Consider the following 13,281-nt stretch of genomic DNA (forward strand, 5'->3'; position numbering starts at 1 on the left):
AGTTTTTGCTTAAATTTCCTTAAGAATTTATTTTATTGAAATAAATAGACAGTAACTTTAAAGATGTTCCCAACTATTAACATGAGAATGTTCGTCTGTGCCATCTAAAAGCATTATACCCACTTTGGTTAATACCTCTCTCCTAGCATCCCATCCAGGTGTGTGACCTTGGGCAACTTACTTGCTTCTCCCAGCCTCTGTATTCATTGTGTCTAATGGAGGTAATGAGGTGTTGTTGCCTGTCAAGTGCTTAAGACAGTGCCCGACACAGTAATTAGTCAGTAAACGGAAGCAAACTGCATGAATTTGGTTGAAGTGATTTTCGTCTTTATTACTCTTCTGAAAAGAGCAACATTGCAGATTTAGAAATTAGACAAGCACTTCCATTCTGCATCTACAGGTGGGGCTCAAGGTAGTGGAAAGAGTAATAGACCAAAGAGTTGGTGAATTTTATATCACTATCTCTGTGCAACTTGTTCAGATCTTTTGGCTTCTCTAGGATTTGGTTTCTTCATCAGACAAATCAGGAGGTTTGATTTGACTTGATCCCAAGGCATCTAGCTCATAGGCCGCCAGCTGTTTGATTCTGATTGTGGGATATGGTTCATCTGTAATTTGAGCATGTTTTGTTTGTTTGGTTTTTTAGCTGGTTGTCTGATACATAGAGTAATATGGGCATTTGGTGTGGTCCCAGCTGCTTTCCTGTTTTCATCATGTTAGTAAGCCTGGGCCAGTTATTAATTGTTTTTGAAGCATATATAATTATTTAATAATTATGAGCTATTGAAGTTTAATCCTAGTAAAGTTACATCATAAAGCTGAGGCATTTTTGAAGGATTTACTGATAAAAGTAAAATATAAATAAATTCATTTTACACATGTTGCTAACATTTAAAGTGTACTTATGTTTGCCAGGCATGGAACCACTTGACCCATCATTGCCATCAATAAAAAATTATATGTGAATCTCTAGCCATGTGGCCTACAATTAAAATAACTTTTATATCTCTGGCCTACATGACTTGCCATATCCTTTCCAGATCTGGGATTCTACAGTTTTATGAATTTCAGTCTCCTGATAGGGTAGGTCTAGACTTGGTAGTGATGAACTTGAAGTCAAGGAAGCAAAATAAATTTTAAAAAGTCTGATATAGCTGCTTTTTTAGATGGATATGTATATAAATATGGGTGTGTATGTGTATGTCAGCATAGTATGAACCAGTTGCTGATTTTTTTTCCCTTAAGAATGTATCTTAGAAATTTTCCCATTCATATAGTTTCCTCATTCTTTTGAATGGTTGCAGTGTTCCATCGAATGGATGATCACCAGTGTTTAACCAGTCTCCTTACGGTGGACATTTAGGCTTTTTTCTAACTTCTGCTATTACCCACAATAATGCTCTAATGAATGTCTTGTGTGTGTGAGCTTTTGTGCATATGTTAGTGTATCTGTAGGTTAAATTTCTGGGTTGGAGGATATGTGCATTTGTAATTTTGATTAAGTAGACGAATTGCTCTTCATGGAGGTTGAACCAGTGTACACACTCACCAACAATGCGTGAGTGAACCTGCTTCTGCTTGGCTGCTTTCCCCCTCAAGGATCCCTGTCTTTCTGTATTACGAAGCAATTTGAGTACTACTGTATTACACTTTGTTGTCTCTGGGAAGATGCTGATTAGGTGGGTGATCATTACTACTGATATTTGTGCAAATTTCACAGAGATTGAATCTTATGCTGAAGACCACTTAACTATATGTATTTGCTGAATTAAATGGCTGCACAGTTAAGCATCTTGGAATGTACTTTACGTTACTTCAGAGCACAATTATACCAGTGTAGAAAAACTCCAACTTGCAAATTGTCAGCAACTAAAGCCTTCCATGGAGATTCATTCCCATAACATAATGAAACACACTATATATATTATACAAAAGATTCGGCTATAAACAGAATTATTTACACTTTATTTTTGTTAAATTTAGAAGGAAAAGACATTATCACCAGGTACTGTTTCCTTGTTTTCAGAAAAAACTAATATTAGTTGTTGGAGTTGGACTAAAACACAAAGAGTTGTCCTCTTAGTCCTTGCTTCATAACCATTTGATTGTGTACATGCGGGCCCACAGCCTTTAGATCTGAGAGTTAAAGCTGCTGTGGTTCCTTTAAGAAAATAGAGTAGTTTGTGTTACAGAAAGATACGAATGCACTCTTTCTCTTCCACATTTAGGACTTACTACATACATTTAGGGAAATTGTAAAGGATATTCAAAACTACTATCTCTTTTCTCTTTTCCTCTTTGGGCTGCAGCTTGGCATATATGGAAGTCAGTTCTGGAAGGAACTTAGATCTTATTTATTTTTTATGCTAATATGCCAATGTGACCTTTTCTTAAATTGACTATTCTGATAGGGTTTTTTTTCCCTTTGGCTTTTATAGAAGGACTTGCAAACTTCTTTTTTATGAAGTTTTATGAAGTTTTTTTTAAGAAGTTTTCCAATTTGATTTTCAAATATGGTCCTTTACATAGCATCATACTAATTCACTTACAAGGAAGAATTTTTCCATCATTGACCTATTTGAAAAGCAGTTGTAGTGTTGGATGTAGTATTTCTAGTAAAGATACTGGTTAAATCCCAAAGAATAACCTAATTAATACAAAATCTCTTGGAGTTATTGAAATAAAAATACAAATTAAAAAGTTATTATTAGGCAGTTACTCTTTATGGGTTGTTTTAGCACATACATTACATTTCAGAGAAACTGTTTGATTGTAGTTAGACTGTGGAGTTTTAAATTGTTCTATCCCCCTAAGGAAAGCAGTTTGTGGTGTTACTCAGAGACAGTGGAAAAACAGAATGAAGCTTTGTTGTGGCATATGTTACTCTGTGCTCACCCCTTCCCCACAAATTCACTGAAGCGCATGACTGCTTGAACTAAGGGAAGAAAACCATTTTCACTGAACCATAGCACCCCCTAACAGCCTAATAATTTATGTTTTTAAAATTCAAAGGAACATTTTATTTCTGCTTATGAAAAGAATCATTAATCTAATATGATCTGATATCTCTTATATTCTTGTGAACAAGAAGAGATCTTTGAAAGATTCCATAGAAATTATGGGGAATGGAAGGAGGCATCACCCTTTTTGCAAATAATTGTTACATTACTCTTCTTTGGGATGCTGGGGTCTGGATGCAGATCTTGAGCTGTAGCTGGACCCCTAAGCCCTCTAGAGACACAGTGAACAGTGAAACTTTTCCTAGCCAGTTGCCTAACCATGCTTACTTGTGTGTTATAGGTACTTCTCCCAGCAGCTGGTCTGTTACAGTTACAGGATGTGAAGAAGACTTGCTGTGAATTTTTGGAATCTCAGCTTCACCCTGTCAACTGCTTAGGAATCCGGGCTTTCGCTGATATGCACGCATGCACAGACCTCCTGAACAAGGCCAACACCTATGCAGGCAAGTGGAATAAACGTCGGCTGAGTTTGAGACAGGGAAGAATCTGCAACTCTTGGTTTCTGATATGATTCTATAGTGAATCTGGAAAGTTGTGTCATATTTATGGACCTGGACTTTATAAAAATACATTTACAATCTTATAATGGTATGGTAGCACTGCATAATTGAAGCATGTTCATGGAGTTCTGAATTTAAAAGAAAAAAGAAGAAACTGTATGTGGTATTAGGCCACATACAGTTTTATGTAAATATTGAATCTCTATGTATTTTTCTTTCAAATTAATAGGTGTATAAGAAAGTGTTTACATATGAAATTAAGTCATTTTATCTCTGTGGCTTTTTACACCTTTTTCTTGTATCCAAGGAAACATTCTGTGGCATAAAAATATTCAAAGCAAAGAAACCTAGTTGCCTTGGAGTGGGGTAGAAAAGTTGATCCCAAATAGAGGCATCCCTCTCCTTAGATTAAACACTCATTTCCAGGACCTCCTGCTGGCATCCTCTCCCTGTGGTGGGTGGAGGGAGGCCTGTGTCTGTCCAGTCAGGGAGAAGAGATTATTGTTATAGCTTAGGATGCAGCTAAAGTACATAAAAGTAACCTATAATTTATTTTGCTCTGAGTTTATAAACATTTAAAAATTCATATTAAAAGTGATTATTAGGAAGTGTCTAATTTTTTAAAAAAACGATTTTCTAGAAGATAAACCTCGTGAAAGTTATAATCCCCCATCTCTGCCCTATATCTGTGACACCCAGTAGGAACAGTTACCATAGAACCTCCCAAGACTACTGCCCCTTAGTAAGCTCTAGAACCCCAACTTCCTGCAGCCTTCAAATGCAAGAGCCCCTCATCTAAACTCTGCTCCACTCTGCATACTCTGATAACTAAGGAACATTTTGGCACATAGACCCAGGTAAGGGGTGTGTGTGTATGTGTACACAGAGCCTCTGACAAGAGAAGTATTCCTAGAATCCCTATTGCATTTATCAAAGAAATAGTCGTACAAGGTGGTTAGTTGGGGAAAAAAAAAGCCCACAGCGCTGCAGTAAAATGTAATAGGCCCAGTAAGTTTGAACTTTATAGATTTCTGTGGGGTGGCCTGATTGACCTAACTACCTTTTATAAAATTGTTTCAGTGGGAAAATGTGATATGAGTCCCAAAATGCTTATTTACAGAAAAACTTTTAGAACATAACCCTTCTGTAAGTTGGGGAATGCATATAATATGTAATCTGCATTTAATATATCTCTCTAGGGCTGCTGGTTATCTCACGGTACTTGATAAATATTACTGAATCTTAAGAGATAGAGAGGGAATGAATAAAATAGAATTAATGCAAAACATGTCCATACATAGTTATGATACACTAGAACTATTAGTTTCACTCATATCAGAACCAACTTATTGACTGTGTCTTTAGGAGACAGATTTTATTATTTCTTTCTCTTATTTACAATCATAAATTTATTGTAGTATACGACAGAATGTGAACAATTTTCCACAAGAATTACTACACCTATACATCGTAGTTTATAGAGTCTTCCTTCGTAATTATGACAAGAATTTTTTGTGGAAAAATTGTCAGTTTCAACAAAATTGCAAAGAAAATTTGATTTTTCATTTTTAATGCACTAAACCTTAAATCAAAGTCTTATTTAAAAGATATACTGCTTTTATACCATGCATCTGAATCTTACAGTTGCTCAAGTTTCCAAAGTAACATTTTATAGCATCTTTTATTATGAAAAGTTGCAACACATACAAAAATAGAATAGTACTCACCACCCACCTCACCATGAGTTGTCAATTCATGGATAATCTTGTTTTAACTACACCCTTCTTAACTTCTCCTCCTCTGTTATTATTTTTTATATGTAAACTTTTTAATAAAGTCTAATGGACATATAAAAAAGTATGCAATCATATATCTACAGCTTCATGAATTTTTGTATCCTCTTGTGCAATATTATTATTATTATTTTTTAAACATCTTTATTGGAGTATAATTGCTTTCCAATGGTGTGTTAGTTTCTGCCTTATAACGAAGTGAATCAGCTATACATATACATAAATCCCCATATCTTCTCCCTCTTGCATCTCCCTCACACCTTCCCTATCCTGCCCCTCTAGGTGGACACAAAGCACCAAGCTGATCTCCCTGTGCTAGGTGGCTGCTTCCCACTAGCTATCTGTTTTACATTTGGTAGTGTATATATGCCCATGCCACTCTCTCACTTCGTCCCTGCTTACCCTTCCCCATTCCTGTGTCCTCAAGTCCATTCTCTATGTCTGCGTCTTTATTCCTGTCCTGCCCCTAGGTTCTTCAGAACCTTTTTTCTTTTCTTTAGATTCCATATATATGGGTTAGCATGTGGTATTTGTTTTTCTCTTTGACTTACTTCCTCCGTATGACAGTCTCTAGGTCCATCCACCTCACTACAAATAACTCAATTTCATTTATTTTTATAGCTGAGTAATATTCCATTGTATATATGTGCCACATCTTCTTTATCCATTCATCTGTCGATGGACACTTAGGTTGTTTCCGTGTCCTGGCTGTTGTAAATAGAGCTGCAATGAACATTGTGGTACATGCCTCTTTTTGAATTATGGTTTTCTCAGGGTATATGCCCAGTAGTGGGATTGCTGGGTCGTATGGTAGTTCTATTTTTATTTTTTTGAGGAACCTCCATACCGTTCTCCATAGTGGCTGTATCAACTTACATTCCCACCCACAGGGCAAGAGGGTTCCCTTTTCTCCACACCCTCTCCAGCATTTATTGTTTGTAGGTTTTTTGATGATGGCCATTCTGACTGGTGTGAAGTAATACCTCATTGTAGTTTTGATTTGCATTTCTCTAATGATTAGTGATGTTGAGCATCCTTTCATGTGTTTGTTGGCAATATGTATATCTTCTTTGAGGAAATGTCTATTTAGGTCTTCTGCCTTTTTTTTTTTTTTTTTTTTTTTTTGCGGTACGTGGGCCTCTCACTGTTGTGGCCTCTCCCGTTGCAGAGCGTGGGCTCCAGACGTGAAGGCTCAGCGGCCATGGCCCACGGGTCTAGCTGCTCCGCAGCATATGGGATCTTCCCAGACACAAACCCGTGTCCCCTGCATCAACAGGCAGACTCTCAACCACTGCACCACCAGGGAAGCCCTTCTGCCCATTTTTTGATTGGGTTGTTTGTTGTTTTGATATTGAGCTTCATGAGCTGCTTGTATATTTTGGAGATTAATCCTTTGTCAGTTGCTTCGTTTGCAAATATTTCCTCCCATTCTGAGGGTTCTCTTTTCGTCTTGTTTATGGTTTCCTTTGCTGTTCAAAAGCTTTTAAATTTCATTAGGTCTCATTTGTTTATTTTTGTATTTATTTCCATTTCTCTAGGAGGTGGGTCATAAAGGATCTTGCTGTGATATATGTCATGGAGTGTTCTGCCTGTGTTTTCCTCTAAGAGTTTTGTAATGTCTGGCCTTATATTTAGGTCTTTAATCCATTTTGAATTTATTTTTGTGTATGGTGTTAGGGAGTGTTCTAATTTTATTCTTTTACATGTAGCTGTCCAGTTTTCCCAGCACCACTTACTGAAGAGACTATCTTTTCTCCATTGTATATTCTTGCCTCCTTTATCAAAGATAAGGTGACCATATGTGCATCGGTTTATCTCTGGGCTTTCTATCCTGTTCCATTGATATATATTTCTGTTTTTGTGCCAGTACCATATTGTCTTGATTACTGTAGCTTTGTAGTATAGTCTGAAGTCCGGGAGCCTGATTCCTCCAGGTCTGTTTTTCTTTCTCAAGATGGCTTGGGCTATTCAGGGTCTTTTGTGTTTCCATACAAATTGTAAAATTTTTTGTTCTAGTTCTGTGAAAAATGTCTTTGGTAGTTCGATAGGGATTGCATTGAATACGTAGATTGCTTTGGATAGTACAGTCATTTCCACAATGTTGATTCTTCCAATCCAAGAACATGGTGTATCTCTCCATCTGTTTATATCATCTTTAATTTCTTTCATCAGTGTATAGTTTTCTGCATACAGGTCTTTTGTCTCCTTAGGTAGGTGTATTCCTAGGTATTTTATTCTTTTTGTTCCAATGGTAAATGGGAGTGTTCCCTTAATTTCTCTTTTATTTTTCATCATTAGTGTATAGGAATGCAAGAGATTTCTGTGCATTAATTTTATATCTGGCTACTCTACCAAATTCATTGTTTAGCTCTAGTAGTTTTCTGGTAGCTTCTTTAGGATTCTCTATGTATAGTATCATATCATCTGCAAACAGTGACAGTTTTACTTCTTCTTTTCCAGTTTGGATTCCTTTTATTTATTTTTCTTCTCTGATTGCTGTGGGTGAAACTTCCAAAACTATGTTGAATAATAGTGGTGAGAATGGGCAACCTTGTCTTGTTCCTGATCTTAGTGGAAATGGTTTCAATTTTTCACCATTGAGAAGGATGTTGGCTGTGGGTTTGTCATATATGGCCTTTATTATGTTGAGGTAGGTTCCCTCTATGCCTACTTTCCAGAGGTTTTTTATCATAAATGGGTGTTGAAATTTGTCGAAAGCTTTTTCTGCATCTTTTGACATGATCATATGGTTTTTCTCCTTCAGTTTGTTAATATGGTGTATCACATTGATTTATTTGTGTATATTGAAGAAACCTTGCGTTCCTGGGATAAACCCCACTTCATGATGGTGTATGATCCTTTTAATGTGCTGTTGGATTCTGCTTGCTAGTATTTTGTTGAGGATTTTTGCATCTATGTTCATCAGTGATATTGGCCTGTAGTTTTCTTTCTTTGTGGCATCTTTCTCTGGTTTTTGTATCAGGGTGATGGTGGCCCCTAGAATGAGTTTGGGAGTGTTCCTCCCGCTGCTATATTTTGGAAGAGTTTGAGAAGGATAGGTGTTAGCTCTTCTCTAAATACTTGATAGAATTCGCCTGTGAAGCCATTTGGTCCTGGGCTTTTGTTTGTTGGAAGATTTTTAATGACAGTTTCAATTTCAGTGCTTGTGATTGGTCTGGTTATATTTTCTATTTCTTCCTAGTTCAGTCTCAGAAGGTTGTGCTTTTTAAGAATGTGTCCATTTCTTCCAGGTTGTCCATTTTATTGGCATATAGTTGCTTGTAGTAATCTCTCATGATCCTTTGTATTTCTGTAGTGTCAGTTGTTACTTCTCCTTTTTCAATTCTAATTCTATTGATTTGAGTCTTCTCCCTTTTTTGCTTTTTTTTTTTTTTTTTTTTTTTGCGGTACGCGGGCCTCTCACTGTTGTGGCCTCTCGTGTTGCGGAGCACAGGCTCCGGACGTGCAGGCTCAGCGACCAAGGCTCACGGACCCAGCCACTCTGCGGCATGTGGGATCTTCCTGGACCAGGGCAAGAACCCGTGTCCCCTGCATTGGCAGGTGGACTCTCAACCACTGTGCCACCAGGGAAGCCCTCCCTTTTTTTCTTGATTAGTCTGGCTAAAGGTTTATCAATTTTGTTTATGTTCTCAAAGAACCAGCTTTTAGTTTTATTGATCTTTGCTATTGTTTTCTTTGTTTCTCTTTCATTTATTTGTGCTCTGAAATTTATGATTTCTTTCCTTCTGCTAACTTTGGGTTTTGTTTGTTCTTCTTTCTCTAGTTCCTTTAGGTGTAAGGTTAGATTGTTTGTTTCAGATTTTTCTAGTTTCTTGAGGTAGGCTTGTATAGCTATAAACTTCCCTCTTTGAACTGCTTTTGCTGCATCCCATAGGTTTTGAATCGTCATGTTTTCATTGTCATTTGTCCCTAGGTATATTTTGATTTCCTCTTCGATTTCCTCAGTGATCTCTTGGTTAGTTAGTAATATACTGTTTAACCTCTATGTGTTTGTGTTTTTTACGTTTTTTCCTCTGTAATTCATTTCTAATCTCATAGCGTTGTGGTCAGAAAAGATGCTTGATATGATTTCAGTTTTCTTCAATTTTCTTAAATTTACTGAGGCTTGATTTGTGACCCAAGATATGATCTATCCTGGAGGATGTTCCATGCGCACTTGAGAAGAAAGTGTAATCTGCTGTTTTTGGATGGAATGTCCTGTAAATATCAATTAAATCTATCTGGTCTATTGTATCATTTACATCATCTGTTTCCTTATTAATTTTCTGTTTCGATGATCTCTCCATTGGTGTAAGTGAGGTGTTAAAGTCCCCCACTATTATTCTGTTACTGTTGATTTCCTCTTTTATAGCTGTTAGCAGTTGCCTTATGTATTGAGGTTCTCCTATATTGGGTTATATAATATATATATAATTGTTATATCTTGTTCTTGGATTGATCCCTTGATAATTATGTAGTGTCCTTCCTTGTCTCTTGTAACATTCTCTATTTTAAAGTCTATTTTATCTAATATGAGAATTGCTACTCCAGCTTTCTTTTGATTTCCATTTGCCTGGAATATCTTTTTCCATCCCCTCACTTTCAGTCTGTATGTGTCCCTAGGTCTGAAGTGGGTCTCTTGTAGACAGCATATATATGGGTCTTGTTTTTGTATCCATTCAGCCAATATGTGTCTTTTGGTGGGAGCATTTAATCCATTTACATTTAAGGTAGTCATCAATATGTATTTTCCTATTACCATTTTCTTTATTGTTTTGGGTTTGTTATTGTAGGTCTTTTCCTTCTCTTATGTTTCCTGCCTAGAGAAGTTCCTTTAGCATTTGTTGTAGAGCTGGTTTGGTAGTGCTGAATTCTCTTAACTTTTGCTTATCTGTAAAGGTTTTAATTTCTCCATCGAATCTGAATGAGATCCTTGCTGGGTAGAGTAATGTTGGTTGTATGTTTTTCCCTGTCATCACTTTAAATATGTCCTGCCACTCCCTTCTGGTTTGCAGAGTTTCTGCGGAAAGATTAGCTGTTAACCTTATGGGAATCCTTATGCGGATTCCCTTGTATGTTAATTGTTGCTTTTCCCTTGCTGCTTTTAATATTTTTTCTTTGTATTTAATATTTGAATGTTTGATTAATATGTGTCTTGGCGTGTTTCTCCTTGGATTTATCCTGTATGGGACTCTCTGTGTTTCCTGGACTTCATTGACTATTTCCTTTCCCATATTAGGGAAGTTTTCAAGTATAATCTCTTCAAATATTTTCTCAGTCCCTTTTTTTTTTCTCTTCTTCTTCTGGGACCCCTGTAATTCGAATGTTGGTGCATTTAATGTTGTCCCAGAGGTCTCTGAGATTGTCCTTAATTCTTTTCATTCTTTTTTCTTTATTCTGTTCTGCAGTAGTTATTTTCACTATTTTATCTTCCAGGTCTCTTATCCCATCCTCTGCCTCAGTTATTCTGCTATTGATTCCTTCTAGAGGATTTTTAATTTCATTTATTGTGTTGTTCATCATTGTTTGTTTGCTCTTTAGTTCTTCTAGGTCCTTATTAAACGTTTCTTGTATTTTCTCCATTCTATTTCCAAGATTTTGGATCATCTTTACTATCATTACTCTGAATTCTTTTTCAGGTAGACTGCCTATTTCCTCTTCATTGTTTGGTCTGGTGGGTTTTTACCTTGCTCCTTCATCTGCTGTGTGTTTCTCTGTCTTCTCATTTTGCTTAACTTACTGTGTTTGGGTTCTCCTTTTTGCTGGCTGCAGGGTCGTAGTTCCTGTCGTTTTTGTTATCTGCGTCCAGTGGGTAAGTTTGTTTCAGTGGGTTATGTAGGCTTCCTGGTGCAGGGGCCTGGTGGCTGTGTTCTGGTGGATCTTGTCTTTCTGGTGGGCAGGACCATGTCCGGTGGTGTGTTTTGGGGTGTTTGTGACCTTATTATGATTTTAGGCAGCCTCTGTGCTAATGGGTGTGCTTGTGTTCCTGTCTTGCTAGTTGTTTGGCATAGGGAGTCCAGCACTGTAACTTGGTGGTCATTGAATGGAGCTGGGTCATAGCGTTGAGACGGAGATCTCTGGGAGAGCTCTTGTCATTTGATATTATGTGGGGCCGGGGAGTCTCTGGCGGACCAATGTCCTGAACTTGACTCTCCCACCTCAGAGGCTCAGGCCTGACACCGGGCCACAGTACCAAGACCCTTTTGGCAAGTCTGAGGGCTTCTGCCAGCATTCAGTACATGTTCTGTAGGAGTTGTTCCACATGTAGATGTAGTTTTGTTGTATTTGTGGGGAGCAAGGTGATATCCACGTCTTATTCCTCTGCCATCTTGAAAGCGCCCTCTCCAATATTATTTTGAAGCAATTCAGTAATATTATTTCATATACATATTTCATCCTTATAATTTTAAAGAAATAAAATTACAGTGACCAACTTCGTATAATCAAGCTATTTCCATAACTTTGGGGTATTGTTAACTAGTTGCCACAAACTTTCTAAAATAAATAATCCAGTATAATACTAAAGTAAAATAGTTGTTCTTCATAGTGAAAATATATGATGTTGTTTATATCTTAAGCAAACAGGAGGTGGGGAGGTAGGGAGTCAACATAGGAATATACTTAGAGTTCTCTTTTTATGCCATAATAAATCATTGTTTTTCAGTCCCTCCCTCCTTTATTTTTACAATTCAAACATTTTTTGTGTCCAGAAGCCCTACCCAAACTCCTAAATTACTTTCAAGTTCAAATTTGAGCATATAAATAAATCTAGGAGACTGAAGGTATTCCCAGAACAATGAGAATAGAAGAAGTTAATATCTTAACTTTTTTCCCCCATCCTAGGCAGTGGGCTTATAAGTGGGCTGTGTGACATACAGGCAAGAAAGAAGGAAAGGAAGAAATAAGGAGCAATAGAAGAGTTATTAAATACATAAGTACATACGTACATGGAAAGAAGCAGGGAGGAGAAAGAGGGGCTGAGGGAGAGAGAGGGGAAAGGGAAGAAAGTTGCATAACCTCAGGGTACATCCTGATCCTAAGTGTGACTGCGCTTAAGAGACTGGAGCACTCCTTATCCTCTGAAAACTCACCAGAGCTTCTGGGCAGAAGATCTGCTTCATTCCTTTCTCTTGCAGATTGGAAATGAGCTGTGTCTTATTCATTATAATTGAATTAAATTGTACAGGTGTAATGAAAGAATTAAAATGGTCCATGGGAATCTCTTCTATGAACTCGTGTTCATTTTTCATATATCAGCATCTTTAGGAAAAGTAAAAATATGGGAAACCTAGTGGGGAAGGTCAGAGGTCTCAGCACTGGGGGAGAGTCTGCACTGCCCATCCTGGTGACCCCCTCCCATTGCTTCAGTCACAGCCCTTCCCCCCTGGCCCACTCTGCTTTTCCAGGGTTGTAGCAGCCTCAAACCATGGACCACCGAGGGCCACCAGACCAGTCAGGCAAAATGACCTGCATGTTGAGACCTGGTGTTCTGGACTGTAATCAGCCTTTCTTATGCTCTTGAGTAATTGTTTTCTTAGCAGAAAAGCTGTGTGAAATTATTTTTGCTCTATACCTAAAAACGCAAAATTTCACACCTATGCCAAGAGTATGGACTTGTTTGGAGAATGCTGGTTTATGGACTTGTGTTTTGATTGGTGTTCATGTTTTACTCATTTCCCAAATCATTAAGACCTCTGTTTTGAGCATTTTTGCTGAACTAAAAATATAGAGGAGATAAAAACTGAACTTATGACTTCAGGTGCATTTTTATAGTCCCAGCAAAAAATTCTTTTGGAAGTTAGATTTTTAACTTGAAATAAGAATTTTATTCAACCTTCCTTGTTGATAAACAAAAGTTACCAGTGGTTGAATTGTGAGAATTTCTAACAAATTTAAGGGAAAGAGTAAGTTCCCGATTCTTAGTCATTCCTACATCTCACCACTCCCCGCATTAAAAATTTGAGAAGC

General features: G+C 37.3%; 1 protein-coding gene across 9 annotated transcripts in view; it reads left to right on the forward strand.

Annotated features, from left to right (window-relative positions):
* Positions 1-13,281, forward strand: part of KLHL2 (kelch like family member 2) — a 122,498-nt gene that overhangs the window by 67,599 nt on the left and 41,618 nt on the right. For all 9 annotated transcript variants that reach the window (XM_033857229.2, XM_033857231.2, XM_033857230.2 and 6 more), the window contains one exon: positions 3,301-3,463. In XM_033857229.2, coding sequence (XP_033713120.1) covers positions 3,301-3,463 — 163 coding nt within the window. The remainder of the gene's footprint in view (positions 1-3,300; positions 3,464-13,281) is intronic.

This window comes from Tursiops truncatus, chromosome 5 (genome assembly GCF_011762595.2).
Source record: "Tursiops truncatus isolate mTurTru1 chromosome 5, mTurTru1.mat.Y, whole genome shotgun sequence".
Classification (NCBI taxonomy): Eukaryota; Metazoa; Chordata; class Mammalia; order Artiodactyla; family Delphinidae; genus Tursiops; species Tursiops truncatus.